Source organism: Trichechus manatus, unplaced genomic scaffold, assembly GCF_000243295.1.
Source record: "Trichechus manatus latirostris isolate Lorelei unplaced genomic scaffold, TriManLat1.0 scaffold00053, whole genome shotgun sequence".
Lineage (NCBI taxonomy): Eukaryota > Metazoa > Chordata > Mammalia > Sirenia > Trichechidae > Trichechus > Trichechus manatus.
The window spans coordinates 10,846,121-10,867,857 of record NW_004443989.1 but is presented as its reverse complement, the minus strand read 5'-3'; the positions used below and the strand labels follow the sequence as shown (position 1 = coordinate 10,867,857).

Here is a 21,737-nt window from a genome sequence, read left to right as displayed (position 1 = left end):
TGGTCCTCTTACTGATGGGAATAGAAGGTCTCGTGGACTATCTCGGGCATGTCAAGGACAGGATCTTGTACTGATTGGAATAGAAGTTCTTGTAGACCATCTCAGGCATGTCAAGGACTGGACCTCGGACAGTACTGATGGGAATAAAAGGTTTCATGGACCGTCTCAGGCATGAAAGGGTTGGACCTCGGTACTGATGGGAATAGACAGTCTCATAGACCATCTTGGGCATATCAAAGACTAGAACTCAGTCCTTATGGGAATAGAAGTTCTTGTGGACTGTCTTAGGCATGATGAGAATTGGACCTCAGTACTGATGGGAATAGAAGGTCTCATGGACCCTCTCGGGTCACAAGGGCTGGACGTTGGTATTAACCTGTTATACAAGAGATAGCCCGGAGCCGCGCCAACCTTACAGCAGGGGTGGGATGGATTACTAAGATGAGCAGAAACCAAGTGTTGTGAAGGCGGTACTGCTGGCAGGTAGAGAACAGTTACCTACTAAAGACACCATCTTGGCTGTGCCTTGGACCCAGGAAGCTGCTCAGCCATCTGAGTTCCAGTGTCCCCAGGCAGTGATGGTGTAGCCAGAGACCAGCCCTCTGCCTCATGCGGACGTGGCTGGGGAACTGCTCTGGAGAGTGCTGTGTCCACTACATGCTGACCAATGGGCAGGAACCCTGGGACCCAGAAAGCACAGTGAAAGTCTGAATGTAAAGAAAGGGTCGCTGTGGAAAGACAAAGACCAGAGGAGGTCGGGTAGGTGTGCGAGGTCCCCTACTCAGCCTTGCCCTTCCCTACCGTCTTGGGAGCCTGCAGGCTGGGCCCTACCAGGTCATACCCCCCACATCTGCCCTGCCGTCCGTGGAGCCCACAGGCTGGGCCCATCAGCACCCCAGATGTGTATCGGGCAGGTGAGACCCACCCTCCATCTGTGCCGTTGGGGCTGCCTGCTTCTCTGCATTTTAGGAACAAAATGTCTCTGCCCTACTTCTCTCTCAGGCACTTCCACTTGTGGGGTTTCATCTAGAAACAAATTCTAGAAACAGTGTCTGTTCCTAATGCGTGGACTCAAGTTTTAGAGAGTAGTTATTCGTCCTGCACAGAGTGGCTCCCACCATCCTCAGGCTCCCACCTAGTCCTAAGCCCCACACTCGCCCTCTCCTACCTGACCCTGGCCTGAGGGACTGATGTCGCTCTCCTACCCGCCCTCCATAGCTGTCCTTCCAGTCCTCTTCTGCACACTTTCCCAGTTCCGAGGATGGTCATTCCCACAGGTGTTCTGGTGATTTGCAACCCTCGTGTTCTCTACCTTTCAGATATGCTGTATGTTTCTCAGTTCTCATTTTCTGGGCATATGGATGCATTGTAAAACATTCCCTGGGGTTGATAACAGCCTGCGTTCAGCTTTCACCCTTATTCTTTATCTAGAATCTTGATCACTGACTTTTATACTCAGCCTTACAGGGGGCAAATCTATTTCCTCGGAGAAATTAAAGAGACGGCATAAAAATGACTTGTGGTGTTGTCTCCACACCATGAAAATAGAGGCTTTTGTTTTGTCAGCTGTGCCCTGCCCGTGGATCATAGGGCAGTACTGCCACAAAGTCCAACCAGCTAGGGAAGGAGGTGTCTTACAACCTAGGCACCTTGATGCTTCTGAGACCAAAGGCAGGAAAAACGAGACCTAGGAGGAGTTAAAGAAACTGAGCTCACCTAGAAAAGAGGAGGCCACCCCTCAGCCCTTCCTCTGGATAAAGGTTTTATTGCACATATGAAAATGAAATAAGCAACATCCTGCAGGGAAACCTGGGGGAGACCAGAGGTCTCAGATATGTTACGCTAACACAGCCCCCAAAGGAGGGCTGATGAGTCAGCATTTATGATGACATGAGTCCAAGGAGTGGCCTGCTGGGCCTCCGGGGGTTCCCCCATCCCTACGGTCCCCACGGAGAGTTACCTCAAGAAGAAAACCCTGCTGAGAGAAGTCATACCAGTGCTGGTTCAAGATACTTAGAGGTCCTTAAACAATAACCAAAGACCCAAAATTTAGAAAACACAAAAACTCAAAACACTTTATTTCACTTACTCCCCAAAATAGACACGTGCTCCTGAGTCCATCACGTCTCAGGCACCTGAGCCCCTCATGGGCTCTCAGGAATGACTACGGTGTTCAGGTGAGGGGTTGTATAACTAACCATCCAAGTTGGGGCCTTTTCCTGAAGGTGAGGGAGCCTGTTAGCAATTGGGCCAGACCAGCAGGCACCATACAGCACATATGGACACACTATTCGTGAGTCCTGGGCACCAGAACCAGCGGCCCGAAGGGAATCCTCTGTTACCCTACAGTGTATGTGTTTATTCACACCCCGTAAAATGGTGCTTTTAAAAAAGAGAAGACTGATAGTTGTGAGACATGGTTATGGATTTCTTAGGAAGATGAGTCCGTCAGCCCTGGGGCTTCTGTGACTCTCCTCCCTCCCCTCTAAGGACATGGACAACTGGCGTAGCATCTTTGTAGCTACACAGAGCTTTCCTCTAGCTGCACCATCTTGTCAATAGTTTTGATGTATCATTGCATACTGGTATGTATCTTTGAGAATCCTCTGTGCAAATGAAGATAAAACCTAAGAAGCTAAAACAATACAGAGAATATTCCAGGTACCTGAAATTATACAAGCATTTCACGTGCACTGAACAGACTTCCGAAAGCACAGGTAAACCTGATGCAGGTCAGTTCCTGAGAGCTTGGTGAATGAGGCAGGGAAACACAGCCACGGGCAAGCCGAAGGCCCCAGAGGGCACAGGGTCTTTTCCAGCTCTTGTAGGACCGGATGCGAGGGCAGGCTCCCCAGCCTTCCAGAATGGTGATAGAGAGGCAAGCCAGGAGTGCCAACTGTTGTCCCCCACAAACCCCAGCTCACTTGCTCTGTGCCTCAGTTTCTCACATTCAGAGCATGGAATAAACGGTTCTTACAAGACTGCTTTGGGCATTCATTAAAACTTGTAGAAGGCTCTGCACCCAGGGGGCAGCTGTCAGCCCTTCTGTTGCACCCTGCAGTCCCATTTGTCTGTATCTAGCTCAGCACACCCATATCCCCCAGGCACGCTACCAGCTAGCCAGCCACGTGGCTAGGAATGAGGAGCCTGACGCACCGGCCAGGGAGAGGGAGGCCGTGACTGCCAGAAGGAGCCAGGTGAAGCCTTGCGAAGGCATCAGGCTGCGGGGACTCACCTGGGCCACCAGGGCTTTAATCACATTACTTGGAAACCAGTTAAAAATGAGCCTCTGGAGCCTTTCAGACCCAGGCCATTTCAGTCTTGATGGAGTTTGCTCCACATTCCCAACACGTGGGGTGACTCTCCGGCAGCCAGAGCAGGCAGTGAGTGGGTGAGGGGGGCTAGTCAGTCACCAGCGGGAGCCACCTAGTCATGAAACCACTCGTGCTTTTATTTAACAGTATGCATTTTTGTGCTGTTCTTTTATACATATCTAAATATTTCATGGTGTTTGCATGTAAATATGTAACCTGCATTTGTAGGTACCGTTTTGTGTCATGCAGTTACTGGAATGTACAAAAGAAGTCTCTATAATCTTTACAAAGAGTTGCAAACAGAATTACAAAACACATATCCCAGCATGGATGATTCTCAGAGCTGCAAGGAACAGGAATCTTTATTTGGTTCACTTTGGGTCTGCAGCAACCACTCGGTATCAAAAAAGAGGAACGGAAAAGTAAGATGTACAAAAAGATGTCATATCCCTTTAGAAAGCAACATTATCAGAAATGTATTTGTATTTACCTATTGGTCCTCCCTCCCTCTCCTGTGTCCCCCACTCCCCTCAAAAAAGACCCCCAAACTAAACCAAACTGTGAGAAGGAACAGGGAGTGGATGTATAACAGAAAAGGAAAAAAAAAAAAAAAAAAAACTGGATGTAACTGGAACATGCTCTAATCTTTATTTCTGGTTAAAAATATAGCAATCCAGTGCAGTGTAGTAAAGAAATCTGCTCAAAAGGTAGCAGAGAAAGAGCTAAACATAAGCAAAGCAAGGCAGCATCCCCAGACGGGCTAATCCCGAGACAGTGAGAAGTCAACAGTAAGGACCTTCCCCAGTGTGCACATGGGTGACTGGCATACGGGGGTGTCTGCACTTGTCACAGGCACGCCCGCACATTGGCCAGGCCCGTCTCGCTGGCTAGGACCTCAGGGCATTCGACCACTCGGGCATTCCTTAGCCTTTACTGGACAAAGGGACCTCGAGGTGGGGAAGGCAGAAACATGAGGGGCCTGTTTGTTTGCCTGGAACAAGTTATGTTATACAATTTTGGGTGGGAATGCAGGGGATATGCAACAGTTGCTCAGGAATTGTCAAGCCACTGAGTTGGAACCATGTCCCTGTCCCCGGGCCCAGACCAGCTTTGGAGGAGAAGTGAGGCCTCTGGGAGGAGTCTGCATATCTGTTGGTAGGCAGTCAGGGCAGGGACAGTACAGAGATATCAACACCAGTGGAGCTGTGACATCCCGTGGAGAAGAAGGTGTCCTCTAGGGGCTGTCACTGGATCTTACTGGGTCATGGTGGAAGCCTGAGTGTGCATCCTGCATACAACATGCAAACAGGCCACATGCTCAAGAGCCTAAGCATCAACTCGGGCTGTCCTGCAAAGTGAGCCTCCCGCCCAGCCCCAGCCTCAGTTTACCTCTCAGACCTGCCAGGGTCGACCTGCATTGGGCCCTGGATGCTGTGCCATAGCTTCCCTAGTGACGGATGGGAGACGGGGGACAAGCATATAGGAGTAATGACAGACACCAGGAGGAATGAGGACGCTGCCTCACTGGATGCAGTGTGGGGTCCAGCTTCTCCAGGAAGCCATAGGCAGTGCTGAGGAGAGGATGGGGGTGGCCTGTGCAATGGAGAGCGGGGGCAGCCCTCCCCTCTCTTCCCCACGCATATGTAGTGCAGATTCACAGTTGGAAGAGGCCTAGCTGCAAGCAGCTGGGAGAGGATGCCCTAGTCCCCATGCCCTCCCCCATCTGAGTCACCAGACCACTCCAGAACGGTGAGAGAGGGCAAAGTGAAGCAGCTTCCCACACGTGCCCAACAGCAACCACCCCTCCTCGCCCGGCAGTGAGGGACGCAGCTTTTCTGAGGGACAGCTTTTCCATAGCCTGGTCTGGAATCTTGGCTTCCTTGACGTTGTGATGGTGGTGATGGCGGTGACAGTGGTTTTAGTTTTTGCCGTAGTCTTGCCGGGATCCCTTCTCATCCCATGTCAAGCTGGGAGGGTCAGCGCGGTGGCCCCCGTCTGCCATGCCACACAGCATAGTGTTATACAAGCAAAGGATTTTGGCTAAAATCCAAAAAACATTACCCAGAAAAAAAGGCAAACTGTGAGTAATACCCAATCATGTTGTTCTTCTGTGAAAAGACTTGGAAGTAGTTGTTGGACTGTTTGAGTTACGCTCTGTCCCTTTCCGTCATTTTGCTTTTTTTCCCCTTTTGTACACAAACTGTTATTTTTTGCTAACGTGACAATCTCATCAGATGAAAAAGTTAATAAACAAAATGGCGACTCCAATGTTTAGCAAGATCACCATGACTACCAGAATAGGCGCCGAGCCCTGGAACAGAGGAGAGAAGAGAGGTGAGTGTCGTGTTCTTTGAGGGCATTCTCTCTCTGGGTCCTATCCCACCTACTTTCCCTTAAACCCCGGAGTCCCTGGGTTTTGGAGTCCTCTCAGAGGTGCCTCTAAAGAAAGGCCTGGCAATCTGCCTCCAAAAAATCAGCCATGGAAAACCCTATGGAGCACAGTTCTACTTTGACACACATAGGGTCACCATGAGTTGGTGCATCTGGCTTTTCTTAAACCCAACTAGGAGTTCCAAGCGGGCACAAGTAATGGATAATCTGAGAAATGGTCAGATACTGAATGTACAACTCTTCAGAGCTTTCAAGCCCTCGAAACTCAGAAACGGGGAGGTGGAACCCCACTTGCTTTTAGGTCTGAAGTTACTGGCCCTCCTGGAGCCACTTGGACTGGTGGCCAGGAACTGCCTGCTGGCAGTGTGACCCAGACAAAAGAGATACTTGTCTTCACTCCCTGTCCACCTCCCCCTCCTCTGTCCCCACTGAACCACGCTGAGCACCTTCGTGGGCCTGCTGCTCTCCGGAACTAATGACAGAGCAGATGCCGGCTGTGGCAGGGCCAGCCTGGGACTGCCTCCCTCCTACCCCTACCCCCATTTGTATGTCCACCAGGGCCTGGCCTGACGGTCACAGGATACATTGTCTAGGGATGGGCACTTTTCTCCCTCTTGCAGCTGCCTGGACCCTTTTACCACAGAAGAGGTTCAGTTTACAAAAGCTTCCAAATTTGCCCAGATTTCAGAGACATAACAGACAGAGGCCATCTATACAGTGTTGGACAGCAGGGGAGTCCCATGCAAGAAACAGAGCCAGGAGCAGATCCCAGGCTTCTCCCAGGGTGACACTCAATTTGCTGCTGCTATAGGTACAGCTCTAACCCCATGGTGCCTGTGACTGGGGTGGCAGTGCCCGGGATGGGGACAGCAGTGTCCATGGTGGAGACTGCAACACCCGGTGTGGGGAGAGCAGTGCCCGGATTAGGGATAGCAGCGTCCAGGTTGGGGGCTGCAACGCCCAGTGTGGGGACAGCAGCACCCAGATTGGAGACAGAAGCACCCGGGGTGAGGTAGACTGACTGGAGATGGGGGTGCCCTGCTGTAGACTCTGATCTCTAGGGAAGGCTCCTTCTCACTGAGCCAGTGGGTACGGCAGGTTCCCTGGAGCCAAGTGCCCTGGGCTGCCTGGTTCTGCGTGGTTTCCGTCACACTGAAGTATCTCTAAAGGCCTCCCCAAGTGGGCATGGCTGGGAAATGAGGCCTCATGGTGGCTCTAGTGGTTAGTGGCAGTCATCAGGCCCCTTGAGGACATGACGTGTATGTTTCGGGGCATGCAGGGGTTGGGGGCAAAGGTCATCCACAGGAGCATGTGCTGGTCCAGACCCAACATGGGCAAGCCAGCCAGGACTCCATGGAAGCACCCACGCTAGCCTCTTCGGCCTCAGTGCCCATGGCCGTGGTGGGTTCTCTGAGCACCTAGGACGGACCCCTGGGGCTCTCCCCAGTTGGCAAAGCCTGAAATTGTTAACTTATAGCCATTGATACTCTCAGTTTGAGACCATCGTCCCACTGTGCTTTAGTGTGCTAGTCCTTGGTGGTGTAGCTCTGGGACCTGGTCATGTATGGAATTGTCTCATTAGGGAAAATGGTCCCCAAAGCCACAGAGGGGCCCTAGAGGAACCTCAGACTCCTGCCTCTTCTTGGCCTGGAGGCCGAGGCGGCTGGCTTCCTTGCAGTGGCCTGAGAAATGCCTCTCCCTCTATAGGGAACCGCCTCTCCCAGGCACCACAGCTGGCTCCTCGAGCAACATCAGCAAGTCGGGTCTGTTCATGAGGGGGCGTGGCATCAAGCATGGTATTTTTATCTCAATAAACTCTCACCACCCTTCCAGGAAGTAGCTCCTGTGTAGCTGATTTGAGAAATAAGACTGAGGCTCAGAAAGGTCACTAGTTTCCTAGCCACAGACACCACAGGTGCAGACAGCTCACCTCACTCCGGGCCATGATTTCTGCACCTCAGGACTGACCAAGGGCCCATCTCCCCCCCCCCCATGCTCCCTCTGCTGCCCAGGAGGCCCAGCCCACCTGAAAGCAGCTGTCAGAGAGGAGGGGCCCAGCACAGGCAACCAAAGAAAAGACAGATAAATGGGACCTCATCAAAACAAAGAACTTCTGTGCTTTCATCAAGAAAATGAAAAGACAACCCACAGAATGGGAGGAAATTTTTGCAAATCATATATCTGATAAGGGATTTGAATCTCCAGTATATAAAGAACTTGTATTACAACTCATCAGTAAACAAACTAACCAACTAAAAAATAGGTAAAGGACTTGAATAGACATTTCTCCAAAGAAGATATACAAATGGCCAATAAGCACGTGAAAAGATGTTCAACAGCTAATGGCCAGACTGAGGTGTATCCGCACATGCCATCTACCCCAGCGGACCTGAGAGCACCCATGCCAGAGGCCTCAGTGTGGACCCTGACCCGCCTCGACCCCTGCTGCCCCTTGGCTTTTCCTAAAGTATCCTTGCACACAGGCCACACGCATGCACATGCAGAGAACACATACTTGCACACTCATATACACATTATCACATCTACACAGACCACACGCACACACGTGTGCACACACCAAGTGCACATATACATGCCGTTTTGTACATGCACATATACAGACCATACACACAGGCCACATGCACAATGCAGAGAACACACACATGCACATTCACGCACACGTATCACATGCACACAGACCACATGCACAGAGCTTTCTGCAGGCTATATACATGCACATTCAGAGAACACACAGGCACATACACTTCCTGGCTGCTGCTATGAGGAACAGCAAGTTCTAAGTGTGAGCTGGTCTTTTGGTCCTCATGACATAGGGGCTGCTTTCTGTGGGTGAGTGGGGGGCAGTATTAGGAACCAGCCACCAGCAAGGAGAGAGGCCGCACAGGTTTCCTATCGAGGCAGAGCAGGCCCCAGCAGGCCACCCCTCCACAGGGCACAGCGTCACAATAATGGGATCTCCTTGGGGGAGCGGAGAGCAGTCTGGCTTAAACTCAAGGGCCCAAGGCCCACAGTGCAGTGTCCTGGGCAGAGCTATAGCAGAGGCCCTGTGGAAGGAGGCCTTGGAGGCTACATCAGAGTGGTGATCACAGCCCTGGTGGCTGGAGTGCCGGGCAGGTGCTGAGTGCTCTGCTGTGTGGCACAGTCCGTCCTCCAGGAAGCACAGTGGTCATTTCCAGACCAGGGTGGGGATGGTGCTGTCAGGACATCGGGGTTCATGCCCAGGACCACCAGCAGGGAGCAGCACCCATGAGCTCCTGCTGCTGGCCCAGGCACAGTCACTAGCCAACGTCTTGGGGCAGGGTCTGAGCAAGTCCCATCGCCCTCCTCTGCCCAGCTCAGTCAAGGGCACTGGCTTTCTCACACTTGGGGTGGAGGCCTCAGTGAGGAGCCCTGAGCCCCATCCTGGGTGAGACACCCAGGCCTCCCCAGGCCCCGCATGCCCAGTCTGCCCAGGGTGGGGGACTATGATCTTTCTCCCCAGTGCCATGTGGGGAGGCATGAATGAGGGGTCAGCCCCTGCAGGGCTCAATAAAACACAGACTGCAGACTACCCCCTGAGAGATTCCACAGGTCTGCAGTGGAGCCTAAGAGTGCACCACAACAAGGCCCCAGCAGGGGTCACATGGAGTCCTCGGGTCACATGGAGACCAGCGGCTCTAGCAGACACCCCTCAACGGAAAGCAGGATATGGGGGTGGGGGTGGGGGGTGGACATTTCCCCAAATAATAAAATGAGTGCTGAGCACTGCTGTCTGTCTGCCTAGCTGGAATGTTCGCTTCGTGGACACACGAGGTGTGTTGAGTTGTGAGGTGGGTGTCTCCCACGCCTAGCCAGTGTCATGCTCTTAGATAAGGGTGCTCAGAAGCCAAGATGCTGCCCAGATGGACTGCCTCCCGCCCTGGCCTACCAAAACCCCGTGGTCTCTGTCCAACCCTCTGAGCATGGCCATGCTCCTTGGGATCAGGGAACTCTCCTGCAGTACTGGCACGAGGTCCCTGCTCAGGTGAAGCACTTGCGATCCAGCAGGACGTGTGAAGGAGGCCCCCAGCCACCTGTTCTCTCTTTAGGGCTCTGACACCCCCATGACCTCTGCCTGGAAGGACTGAGCAGGGAGCATCCTCCCGCTGCTCCATTTGAGGAGAGCTGACCCCTGCCCGCACCCTACGGCATGAGGTAGGGGTCCCAGCCTCCCGTGAAGACAAATGCAGTTAACCCGGAAGCTGCCACCCCTGCTGTCCCTGGTCATGCCTCTGTGGCTCCGTCACCACCCCAGAAGACCCCAGTCACTGCACTAAGGAGGAAGGCGTGAGGCCCAACCCCAGACTCACACCCGCCCGCCTGCTAGGTACTCACTGCACTGGACTTGAGCTCGTCCCCATTCTCCTCGTCAGACTCCAGGGCAACAGGCAAGGACTTCTGGGGCGGGGAGAAGGTCAAGTCCCAGCGTAGCAGCCGGGGCTCTGCCTTGTCCCCCAGCCGCAGGGTCTCCAGTTTCTGCACCGCAGGCTCGGCGCTGGTAGGCGCCGGCCAGAAGTTCTCCTTGTTCTGAGACTTGGACCGCAGTCTCTGCACCCCGAAGCCCCGGTCCTCGACTGGGCCCCGGCCCGCACCCCCCTTGCCATAGCGTCTCTTCTGGGGGTGTGACTCCTGTGTGGCCGAGTCCATGCGCAGCAGCGGCTTCATCTCCATCTCATAGTTGCTCAGCCTCTCCTCGTCCAGCGCCAGCAGCGCAACGCCCCCTGAGCTGGGGTTGCTGGCCCGTGGGTGTGAAGTCCACGCAAATGCGGGGGGGGGCTCCGTCCGCCACTCCTGGGGCCGGGGGTTGCCAGGCTGCCTGTAGCCGGGGCCCCGGGCATGGTGGTCGTCTGCCGGCTGGCCACTGCGGAGGGCACTGCCCCGGACACCCCGTGGGCCCCTGGCCTTCTCTTCAGCCCAGCTGTTACGGGCACAGTCCCCTCCCCGGCCCTCCAGGAGCATCTGGATGTCCCCGGACCGCTCCTCATCCACTGACACCTGCCGGGAGAAGTGGGCCGCCTTGTTCCGGGCAGCAGGGGCCGGTGGCGGGCTGGCCGAGGGGCTGGCAGGGAAGCTTTGCAGGGGGCTGTCGTCCGGTGTCAGGTCAGAGGGTGTCGTGCCTTTCCGGTACAGCTCGGGGCTCTCCTGTGGCAGGGGTGTCCCCACTGAGGCCACCTCGAGGTCGTCACTCGAGTTCCGGTGTTTTGGCCGCTGGCATTCGAGCCCTTGAAGGGGGGAACAGAAGCATACAGAGTGGTTACTCAGGTGTGCAGAGAGGGTCTGTGGGAATGGGCCGAGACCCGCGCACAGTGCCCTGTGGGAGCCCTGATGTCCAACCCGCACTTCTGGGCTGAGACCTCCACGGCCAGTGTTCCGGTTCCCTGCACCTGGGGGCCTTGTGGGCTCCCCCACCCCGCACCAAGGCCTTGTGGCCCCATCTTCCCACAGGGGCTGGTACTCAGTGCTCAGCTGGCACCTGCCTCAGCACCCCCACGCTGTGAGGTTGCTTTCCGCTAAAATTAGTCCCCGAGCATGTGATGTTCCTGGAAGAGTTGCCGTGAAAATACAAAGCAGAACATGGGCATTTGCGGCTGAGTTCCTGCATGTTGCTCCTGTCTTATTTCCTGGGGTCCCGAGGCCATGGACAGGCCCCCGCCAGCCTTGTTCTCCCTCATTGGGCTCAGATATGGGCTATCAGCAAGAGTGGCGGGATGCGCCCTGGCATGGGCTGGGCAGACACCAGGCTCTGCCCCATCCTGACACCACACAGCCTCGTGGCTTCGGGCAAGGTTGGGTGTTCCTGGGGCTGCACAGGGCCCAGCCAAGGTGATGGGCATGGGCAGTTCTCCCCAATGGAAATTCTGTTGACCAAGGCGTCTCCAGAGCAGGCCTGGGCTCACACCCCAGTTTCGCCACATTCCACTGAGGCCTTGGCCTGCGGTCCCACCTCACCAGCCTCACTTCTGTTCTCTATCAAGAAGGGATAACAACCCCAGCTGTGAGGACACAGTAAGACTGCAGCGTCACACCTGCTTTCCCCTTTCCCTCCCTCCCCTACATGGCCAGAGACATCACTGCCACAATCCCTGGTTTGGGAGTGTTCACCTTGAAAGCATGTAAGGGGAGAGAAAATGCCTGGATGCTGGGAAGATGAGTCCAGCACAAAACAGATGCCACCCTCAGAGCCAATAAGAGGCATAGGATATGAACTCTCCTCCATGGGCGAGGGTACGAGCAAGGGCCTCTGGAAGCAGCTTCTTGGGAGGCAGGCACTGAGCTGGGTGCTGGATGCAACAGGCTGGAGGGTGGCGCTGATCTGCTTCAGACCCCACCATGAGCCTACGTGATGGTGAAACAGCAGCACCCTGGCCTTGTCCATGGCAGCCTTGCAGGAACATCCCACCATACAGGACTCAGAGAGGAGACACATCCAGGAGGCTGTATATTCAGCAGGAGCCAGAACCTGGCCACATCTCCAACTCCAAAGCCCAAGTGCTTGATATGGGGAGTGGGAAGGCGCCTGCGTGAGCATATTGGGGCCACCACAACAGATGACCCTAGATGGGGGCTTACAACAATGGGAGAGTGTCCCTTCATTTCTGGAGGCCAGAGTCTGAAATCAAGGTGTCATCAGGGCTACCCTACCCTCCCTTTGGAGGTTCCAGGGGAGGATCCTCCCTTGTCTCGTCCAGCTGCTGGTGGCCCCAGGCGTCCCTTGGCTGTGACCGCATCGCTCTAATCTCTGCCTCCGTCTTCACAAGGCCCTTCTCTGTGTCTGTCTGCTCTTCTGTCTCCTATCAGGATACTTTTTACTAGACTTGGAGCCTGCCCTGATAATCCAGGATGATCTTCTCATCTCAAGATCCTTAACTTGATCACATCTGCAAAGACCCCTGTTCCACATGAGGTCACATTTGCAGGTTCCGGGTGCATCACATCTACGAAGACCCCTATTCAACGTGAGGTCAAATTCACAGGTTATGGGTGTATCACATCTGCAAAGACCCTTGTTCAACGTGAGGTCACATTGCTCCAAACCTGGCAGCCATCCAAAATGCAGCCCATCTCAAGTCACACAGGAGACCAAAGCACAGCAATCAAGCCTCAGGAGACGCCCGCAGATTGATACTTAGCTGCAAGTCAGCTGTGGCAGACAGGTGCACCTCCAGCCCAAAACACTTCCCCACTTCTCAGAGGGGAAAAGGTGAGGGGTGGAGCCCGAATTTGAGAAGAGACACTGTTCCAGGAGGCTGCTTCAGGATTTAATGTGTTGGCTCAAGGCCTCTCTGGTGGGACCCTGAGCTGTCAGAGTCACCTGCTTGGAGCAGGGGCTTTGGGAGGGGGGCTGTTCTTGTGGCTTTGGCTTTTCTCCAGGCAGGAGGCAGAGGCTCTCACCCCAATAGAAGGGAAGACCATGCTAACAGGGTGAGAACTACCTTCTCATCAACTCCAAGGATGCCCACCTCACAGACGAGGTCTCAGAGCAAGTGCCTAGCCATGAAATACTCACATGTGCCTTTTAACTCCGTCTCTTCACCACTCCCTGCAGCTCCACGTCTGCCCCTGCCCCAAAGCCCTGGGGCCCTGATGAGCCAGCACCTGGGGGTGGGCAGAGGGCCCGCGGGGCTGGGGGGTGAGGAGCAGAGCTCTGGGCTGTGGGCTCAGAACTCAGGTTCTGGTTCTGAAACCCAGAGCAGCTTTCCTCCCGCTCACCTTGTGTGTGTGCTGTGGAAGCCTAGGGTGGACAGGATGGATCAGAACCCTTCTCAGGGCTTCCTGTGCGGAGACGGCGTCCCGGAGCTAGGGGAGACCAGCAGCGGCTGTTGGGCCAGGGGACTCAGTAGGTGGCACGTGAGCGGAAGCTCCCGCAGGCTCTCCAGCATCAGTGACCCGTCCTCCCCACGCAGTCATCCCCAGCTGTCCATCACCACTGCCCCAGGCCCAAGTCAAGCTGTTTTGTTGCAGACTTTGAAACAAGTCACGGCTCACTGGAGCCAGGTCCCAGGGAAAGTACCACCCATCCATGGCCCGTCCCCCTAGAGGGAAGGAAAAGTTTCATCAGTCTGGCTGACTTGTAGTGGCTTCCAGCACCCTCTGGCTCCCCCAGAGGATGCAGCGGACCTCCTGTTTGTTGCTCCAGGGCAGCACTGCCCAACAGTCACCACGAGTCACATGTGGCAACTTGCATGTAAATGTGTGTTAATTAAGATTAAATAAAACAAAAAGTTCAGCTCCTCAGCCACATTAGCCATGTTTCCCTTCTGGCTAACAGCCATCACAGTGGACAAGGCAGATACAGAGTGTTTCCATCATCACAGAAAGTTCCAGAATAACACTGGGGGAAGGGCAGGGGGAGATGATAGCATGTGGATAAGCAGAGCCCACAGCATCCCCTTTGTGGAAAGTAGGCAAGAAGTATGTGGACACCTGGGGATGTGCTGTGGAGCAAGGGACGTGAGTGATGCTGGTGGATGCCTACAGGCACACTGGAAGGGAGAGGTGCGCACAGAGGTGCCAGGATCTCAGGGCCGTCATGGCAGAGTGAGTCTGGCCCTGTGGCTTCAGAGGACACATTGGATGGCTGGGGCCACACAAAAAGCCGCATCGATGCATGGACTCACCATTTTCCCTGTGTTGGAAGGAAGGGGAAAACTCTTTGGCAGTGATCCTGGCAATCCGCGCTTCTTCCTGGGCCTTCTGAGCTGCCGTGAGAGCTGCCTCGGCCTTGGCCCTGGAGTGGGAGGTTCTGGGAGGGGAGGGGAGAAAGGAAGAGGTGAGGGGGACAAGGAGCAGAGAGGGCACCATATGGGCAGCAGGGACACCATACCAGCTCCCCCTACAGCCTGAGACTTGATGCTGGGCTTTGCCCCCCAACCTCTGGGACCACACCATGTTCGCTCATCCAGTGGACACTCTCGGGGCTCTGGCCAGGCCAGGGGGGCTGCCAGCTCCCCAACACAGCAGACGGCAGACCTGAGGGCAGGCTGGCCTGGGGTGAAACAGCCCATGTCTGGCCAGGTCCCTGCTACAGAGGAACTGCCCCTCCCCATGTCTACTGAAGGAGACCTGCAGAGAAGGTACGAAAAGGTCCCAGCAGACTGTGGAAGACATGTTTGCTCTTGTTATTAGTACACTTTCCCCTGGCCAAGGGTCTGGCTGCATGGGCCCTCCACTGCAGAGACTGGCTGTGGGTGCATCCGGAAGCACCAAAGGCGGCGTCCAGGAGCCCGAAGGGCACTTCTGTACACTGTGCCCAATGTCTCCCCCTTCTTCCTTAGCCAGCCCAGGCGGCAGCCCCAGCAACATGAGAGCAGCCACCGCCATCAAGACTCTAGCCAACCAAAGCACCGTGACCTCATTTTGGGCCTGTAGGTGGGCTCCAGTGATCTGTGCACCCCCAAAATTGCACTTGCTCTCCTAAAGCCAAGGGTCTATGGCTTTCATTAGATTCCAGAAGGGTCTGGGATACCCCAAAGCATAAGACTCAGTGGTCTGGGCCCAGCTAGTCCCCTAATGGAGAAACGAAAGCTCAGAAGAACATTCTCCACAGAAGCTGGACCCTTGGCCACACTGATACCCCATGCCTGCGGGCTCCCACAAGAGGAAGGCACTTTGTGATAGCACAAGCTTATCCTCACCCAGGACCAGCAGAAAGGCTCCGAGCACACTGCCTGCTGGAAAGATGCACCTTGCTCTGGACTGTTCCGAGGGTTTGCTTTTTAGGGGAAATAACTTGATTGAGACATAATTCACATAGCACACAACTCACCTGCTTACAATGTAGCATTCAGTGGTGTTCAACATATTCAGAGTTGTGCAACCATCACCACAGTCAACATTAGAACATTTCTATCACCCCAGAAGGAAACCCAACCCTTTATCAGTCACCTCCATTCCTCCCCACCAGCCCTGGGCAACTACCAATCTACTTTCTGTCTCAATAAATATGCCTATCTGAATGTTTCATGCCCAGCTGATTTTTTTCCCTTTCCCCTTTTTTTAATTGAGGTGAGATTCACATTACATAAAATGAGCCATCTTAAAATGCACAATTCAGGGGCATCTACTGCACTCATAGCTGGGCCACCACCTCCATCTAGTTCTAGAACATTCCCATCACCTCAAAAGGAAACCCCATAGCCATAAGCAGTCACCTGCATTCCCCCTCCCCGCAGTCCTGCAGGGTTTTGAGCATTAGAGCTGACAAAACACCTGCCTGTCATCACTGGCTCCAACTGCATGAAGCCACCACAGGAGGTAACTGTGCCCCCACCATGGTCACACCCCGGTCGGCAGCTCCCGGAGTCTGGCCCTGCAGATCTCCCGAACCTCCTACCACACTGCATGCCCCCCTCACCCCAGGAGGCCTGGGGGTCAAGCAGCAAAGCTGATGTGATGGAGCGCCCCCAAAGTCCTTTGTCCGGCTAGAACCTGGGACAGATGGTCCTCCCTGTGGACCCCCTGGCCTTCTTGTCCACCGGCCTGGGATGGGGCCATGCTCTGGGGCAGAGATCAGAGCTAACACGACCTGCCCTTGGGGAACACGTGTGTTCACAGCAGAGGTGATACCGGGAAAACACATGCTTCTGGGAGGCTGTGAATCCAGCAGCAGTGGAGAAATGAGTCCTGGGCTGTCGGGCTAGAGGGGTGCACAGACTGCGGGATCAGGGCATCCACAGTAGAGGGTGGTGCCATGAGCAAGGAGGACTCAAGGATGTGAGGATTCAGGCCGAGGGGGGCGCAGGCCAGGCTGTGGGCAGGGCCGGCCAGCGAGGAGGCCTCACGCACTTACTCATCCTTACAGCACGTATTTATTTTCAAAAAAGGACTTGAGGAGGCTGATAAGTGAACCACTCATGAAATAACTTAAGTTCATTAGGAAATGGGAGGGGTAAAAAAGTGAGGAAATCAGGAGAGAGACCAATACAAGAAGTGTTGCCAGAGGGCCTTGGATACTAGGTCAGCTCTGAGCTCCCTAGCAGCCAAGGCAAGCAGGGAAATGTTGCTGGTGCGGTTCACAGCACACTTTAGACAAAAACAAACCATGGCTCAGGAGAGGGTTGGCCAGTATGGACCATGGACCTGAAGGAGACTTCTCTGGGGGTTTCACAGGTTTCCTTGGAGGCTTCTTGTAAAGACCCTGGATGCAGGCTGAGGGCCCACGAGAAGTGAACTTAGTAAGAAGCACCGGAAAAGGGGCCAGATGATGCTGCTTCCCCGCCAAGACAAACTCGCAGATGGGGAATCATAAGATCATTGAGGTGTGGCACTCTGCTGTCTGCTACAGGTAGGTCTTGATGTTTCTCACACTCACTGTCATTGGTATTGACAAATGCAGATGAATTTCAAACCCAACCAGGGCTCTAGGCCAGAAGAAGGGACCTAGCCAACCCATGGAGTTAGAGGGCAAGGACATGGCCCGACAGAGAGGGTAGAGGCTAGACAGACCAGCTCAGACAGATGGAGGGGGCCTCAGATGCCAGACTGCAGGAGCAATAGGGAGCTGTGGATGGGTTGTTGAGGAGGAGTGGTCTGAGGTCTTCAGAGAAACTGCAGCCTTCTGAGAGGTGCACTTCAAGCCCACAGGCAAGCACCACTTGCTGGACAGGACAAGGCCACTCATGGGAGAAAGTTACTGGGAAATATGGAAATCAATGAGCGTTTATGTTTTTCTAATTAGCAAGTTTATGCTTCCTCAGTTAGACAACTGTGGACATTTATTATACAAGTGATGACTTCGCAGAACTTGGCTCACATCCCCCAAGCCAGGCGAGTGGCACTTCGTGGTAATGCACATTTCTGCAGTCACACATCCTGCGGCTACATGTGGGCACGTGTGTGCCTGCACCCAGCCACCCCGCTAAGCCCGCACAACCCTCGGATGCCTGGTTCTGCTCTGGCGCCCGCTCCGTGGCGGTTCCGCCCTTTTACCATCAAGGCCAGTGTTCTCACAGCACAGGCTTTGTGGCGAAATAGAGACAGACGCCATCCATGTCTCTGCGCTCTGCCATTGCCCAGGACGACGCTGGACCTGGGCTGGGTGACTGTCCTCAGACAGGCCACCTTGGCTTCTGTCCTCGTGGCTGGAAACTCTGCTGCTGCCCATCCTCAAAGTGGGCGTGGTGGGGTCATTCCGCCCTAGAGATCACATGAACAGACCCACCCTCCTCCAACACAATCTCACCACCCACCCGGGACCATGAGCACAACATCATCTGCCCAACCTTCCTAATGGACAGCTCTTCATAAGTGTAAGCATCTCCCCCACTCTTCTTGAGAAGCAGGGCTGCACCCCCTGGGCCACTCAAAACCCTAACTGGGACCACCACCCCTCCCCTCCACAGCACCAGCAAGCCCATGGAAACTCCCCCAAAGGGGATACTATTTGGTTCCCACGTTTTTGCTTAGTAAAAATACCACAAACATTAATTCAACAACAACATACATATATTTACATATATATGTTAAGACATATATAAAAAGAATATGCTATGCCAACCCCAAAATTAAGTAAATCAGGATGGGTGCATTTAATATAAAAGAGAACGTCCCAATGGCTACAAGCATTCCTTTGAAGGAGATCTCCTCCCAGGGGTCCTGGCCGCAGTGGACAGGTGGGCAGGACACCCCTGCTCCCGCTCCATGCCTGGCTGGTTTGTAAGTCCCCCCGCTTCATCGCAAGTACCTTCTCTGCCCATGCACACCTGTTAGCCATGTCTCCCCACCAGTACTGCAAGCGAGGCTCCCTGGACCAGCACCCAGCACGGAGGAGGTGGAACCTCAAGGCTTGTGCCACTGCTGACCAGCAGACTGGGCAGAGGCAGGAAGGGGCAGTGGGGAGGTGTGGTCAACAGTTCTCAGAATGGGTCCCTACACCAGCAACAGCAGCACCTCCTGGGGGTTTGTTGGAAATGCATATTCTTGCATATTCCCAGGCGTGATCAGACAGCCTGGGTGAGGCGGCCATCTGAGGTTATCATGCTCTGCAGGGGACGCTGGGGCCTGCTCAAAGTGGAGACCGTGGCTTCCCTGGGTGGTGCATAGCCCCCTGCTGCCTCCTTGCTCCTCATCTCTTGGAACAGCTGTCCTGCTCACATCGCCCCCCTAGCCTGCCCTCGCGCCTCCTGTCCACTCTCCATCCATCCAGACACCATGATGAGCCACCAACGGCATGCCTCCCTGCACCTTTGGTTTCCCGTCTTCCCCCCAGCACAGGGTTCCCCTGCTCTGCCAGCACTACCCCAGACCTCGCTCTCCCTGTCAGCTGGAGAACGCGGCCTGCAGAATCCTGCCCACAGACCCCCCCACTTGTGGTCATCTGGCTCTGCCAGACCCACCCCCACCCCAGTCAGAACTGTACTGTATTCACTGTCTCCAATGGTTCACCCACAAGGTCCCCTGCTCCTGCAAAGCCTAGGGTACAAGAGAGCAAAGAGACACAGACCTGGCCCTGTGGGGTTCACACTACATCTTCAGAAAAACCCATGAAGGGGAGACAGTGATAATCTCTGTTTGCACACAGAGAACCAAGACTCTAAGACGGAAACCCAAGGCCATATAGAAAGTGTCCAGCCAAGACCTGACCCCAGGTTGTCCAGGCCTTGTAACCCCTGCCTCTTCTCTCTCTCTCTGACTTTCTCTCTGTTTCTGGTAACAGCTTCATTGAGATATAATCGCATACCATACAATTCCCCCATTTAAAGTCTGCAGGTTAGTGGTTTCTAGAACATTCACGAAGTTGTACAGCCATCACAGCTATCTAGTTCCAGAACCTTCTTATCATCCCCAAAGGAAACCTTATACCCATTAGCAGTCACCCTCACTGGCTGTGTGACCTTGAGCAAGTGGCATAACCTCTCCAAGCCTCAATTTCCTCATCAGTAAAATGGAGAGAACAATTCCTGCTTCTCGGTAGACAAATGAGATGATGTGGGTTAGCATTTGGCATAGTGCCCAGCACAGCATGGCACCCATGTCTCGAGTCCCTGGAAATACTGGGGGGAGGGGAGCTAAGTGGTTAAGAAAAAGATGACTTCACAGGACATTAAGAAGTGTCTAGGGCTTTCCAGAGAGGCCATGTAGACTTGGAGTCGGGTTCCTTTGTAATTAGGTTGCACTGACCATAGGATGCATCTTCACGGCTCTCAGGACAGGAGGTGGTGTCTCCAAAGAGCCTTTATCATGGAGAGAAAAGGCTCAAGACGCCAGCAAGTGACACTAGCTCAGGCCTGCTTTTAAAATCAATGCAGATGTCCAACAACAGATCTTAAAAAATGTATTCCTTACTAGGCTGATGATTATAAGGGGAAAGGAAGGGAGGCAGTTGGTCCTCAGACATTGAGCTCCTATCAGACAGTGAAACAACTGCAGGCCCACCCACTTCTGGATGTGCATCTCAGAGCAAATGGCTGCGGGTTTCTCAGAGCAGGGAGCCTGAGGGGAGGAAGGGCTTGTTCCTGAGTCCACCCTGGAAGGCAGTCCAGGGCTCCTGACTCCCAGCCCAATGCTCAGGGTCTGAGAAACACAGTTACAGTAGGACCTGGGGATGGCATTAGCTTTTTTTTCTTGTTTTGTCATCATTGTTGTTAAGAATATACACAGCAAAACATACACCGATTCAACAATTCCTACATGTACAATTCAGTGACACTGATTACATTCTTTGAGTTGTGCAACCATTTTCAACCTCCTTTTCTGAGTTGTTCCTCCCCCATTAACATAAACTCAATGCCCTCAAAGGTTCCTATCTGATCTTTTGAGTTGCTGTTGTCAATTTGATTTCATATAGATAGATCTTAAAAGAGCACAATGTTCAAGGCAGACATTCTTTACTAGTTAAGCTGAGCTGTTGTTTGGTTTTCAGAAGACTTCAGGGAATATTTTTAGCTTAAGGTTTAAAGATTATTTCAGGACGATATTTTCAGGGGTTTATCCAGCCTCCATGGCTCCAGAAAGCCTAGAGTCCATGAGAATTTAAAATTCTGTTCTACACAGAAAACTCCAAAGAATCCACAAGAAAACTACTGGAACTAATAGAAGATTTCAGCAAAGTTTCAGGGTACAAGATAAACATACAAAATCAGTTGGATTCCTTTACACCAAAAAAGAGAACCTCAAAGAGGAAATCACCAAATCAATACCATTTACAATAGCCCCCAAGAAGATAAAATACTTAGGAAGAAATCTAACCAGAGACGTAAAAGACCTATACAATGAAAACTACAAGACACTACTGCAAGAAACCAAAAGAGACCTGCATAAGTGGAAAAACATACCTCGCTCATGGATAGGTAGACTCAACATTGTGAAAATGTCAATTCTACCCAAAGCGATCTACAGGTACAATGCAATCTCGATCCAAATTCCAGTGGCATTTTTTAATGAGATGGAGAAACAAATCACCAATTTCATATGGAAAGGGAAAAGGCCTCGAATAATTAAAGCATTACTCAAGAAGAAGAACAAAGTGGGAGGCCTCACACTACCTGATTTTAGAAACTATTATACCACCACGGTACTCAAAACAGCCTGGTACTGGTACAACAACAGATTCATAGACCAATGGAACAGAATTGAGAATCCAGACATAAATTCATCCACCTATGAGCAGCTGCTATTTGACAAGCCCCAAAGTCCGTTAATTGGGGAAAAGACAGTCTCTTTAACAAATGGTGCTGGCATAACTGGATATCCATCTGCAAAAAATTGAAAAAGACCCATGCCTCACACCATGCACAAAAAACTAACTCGAAAAGGATCAAAGACTTAAATATAAAATTGAAAATGATAAAGATCATGGAAGAAAGGAAAGGGACAACACTAGGAGCCCTAATACATGGCATAAACACAATACCAACCATAAGTAACAATGCACAAGCACCAGAAGAGAGACTAGATAACTGGGAGCCCCGAAAAATCAAACACTTATGCTCATCAAAAGACTTCACCAAAAGAGTAAAAAGACAACCTACAAACTGGGAAAAAAATTTTGGCTAT

At 53.1% G+C, this 21,737-nt stretch overlaps 1 protein-coding gene across 1 annotated transcript in view; it reads right to left on the bottom strand.

Annotated features, from left to right (window-relative positions):
- Positions 1–5,419: 5,419 nt before the first annotated feature.
- JPH3 (junctophilin 3) overlaps positions 5,420–21,737 on the bottom strand; it is a 50,679-nt gene continuing 34,361 nt past the window's right edge. The window contains exons 3-5 of the mRNA XM_004377746.2: positions 14,363–14,487; positions 10,080–10,966; positions 5,420–5,625 (exon numbers count right to left, since the gene is read on the bottom strand). Of these exons, the coding sequence (XP_004377803.1) occupies positions 5,545–5,625; positions 10,080–10,966; positions 14,363–14,487 (1,093 nt within the window). The 3' untranslated portion in view covers positions 5,420–5,544. The remainder of the gene's footprint in view (positions 5,626–10,079; positions 10,967–14,362; positions 14,488–21,737) is intronic.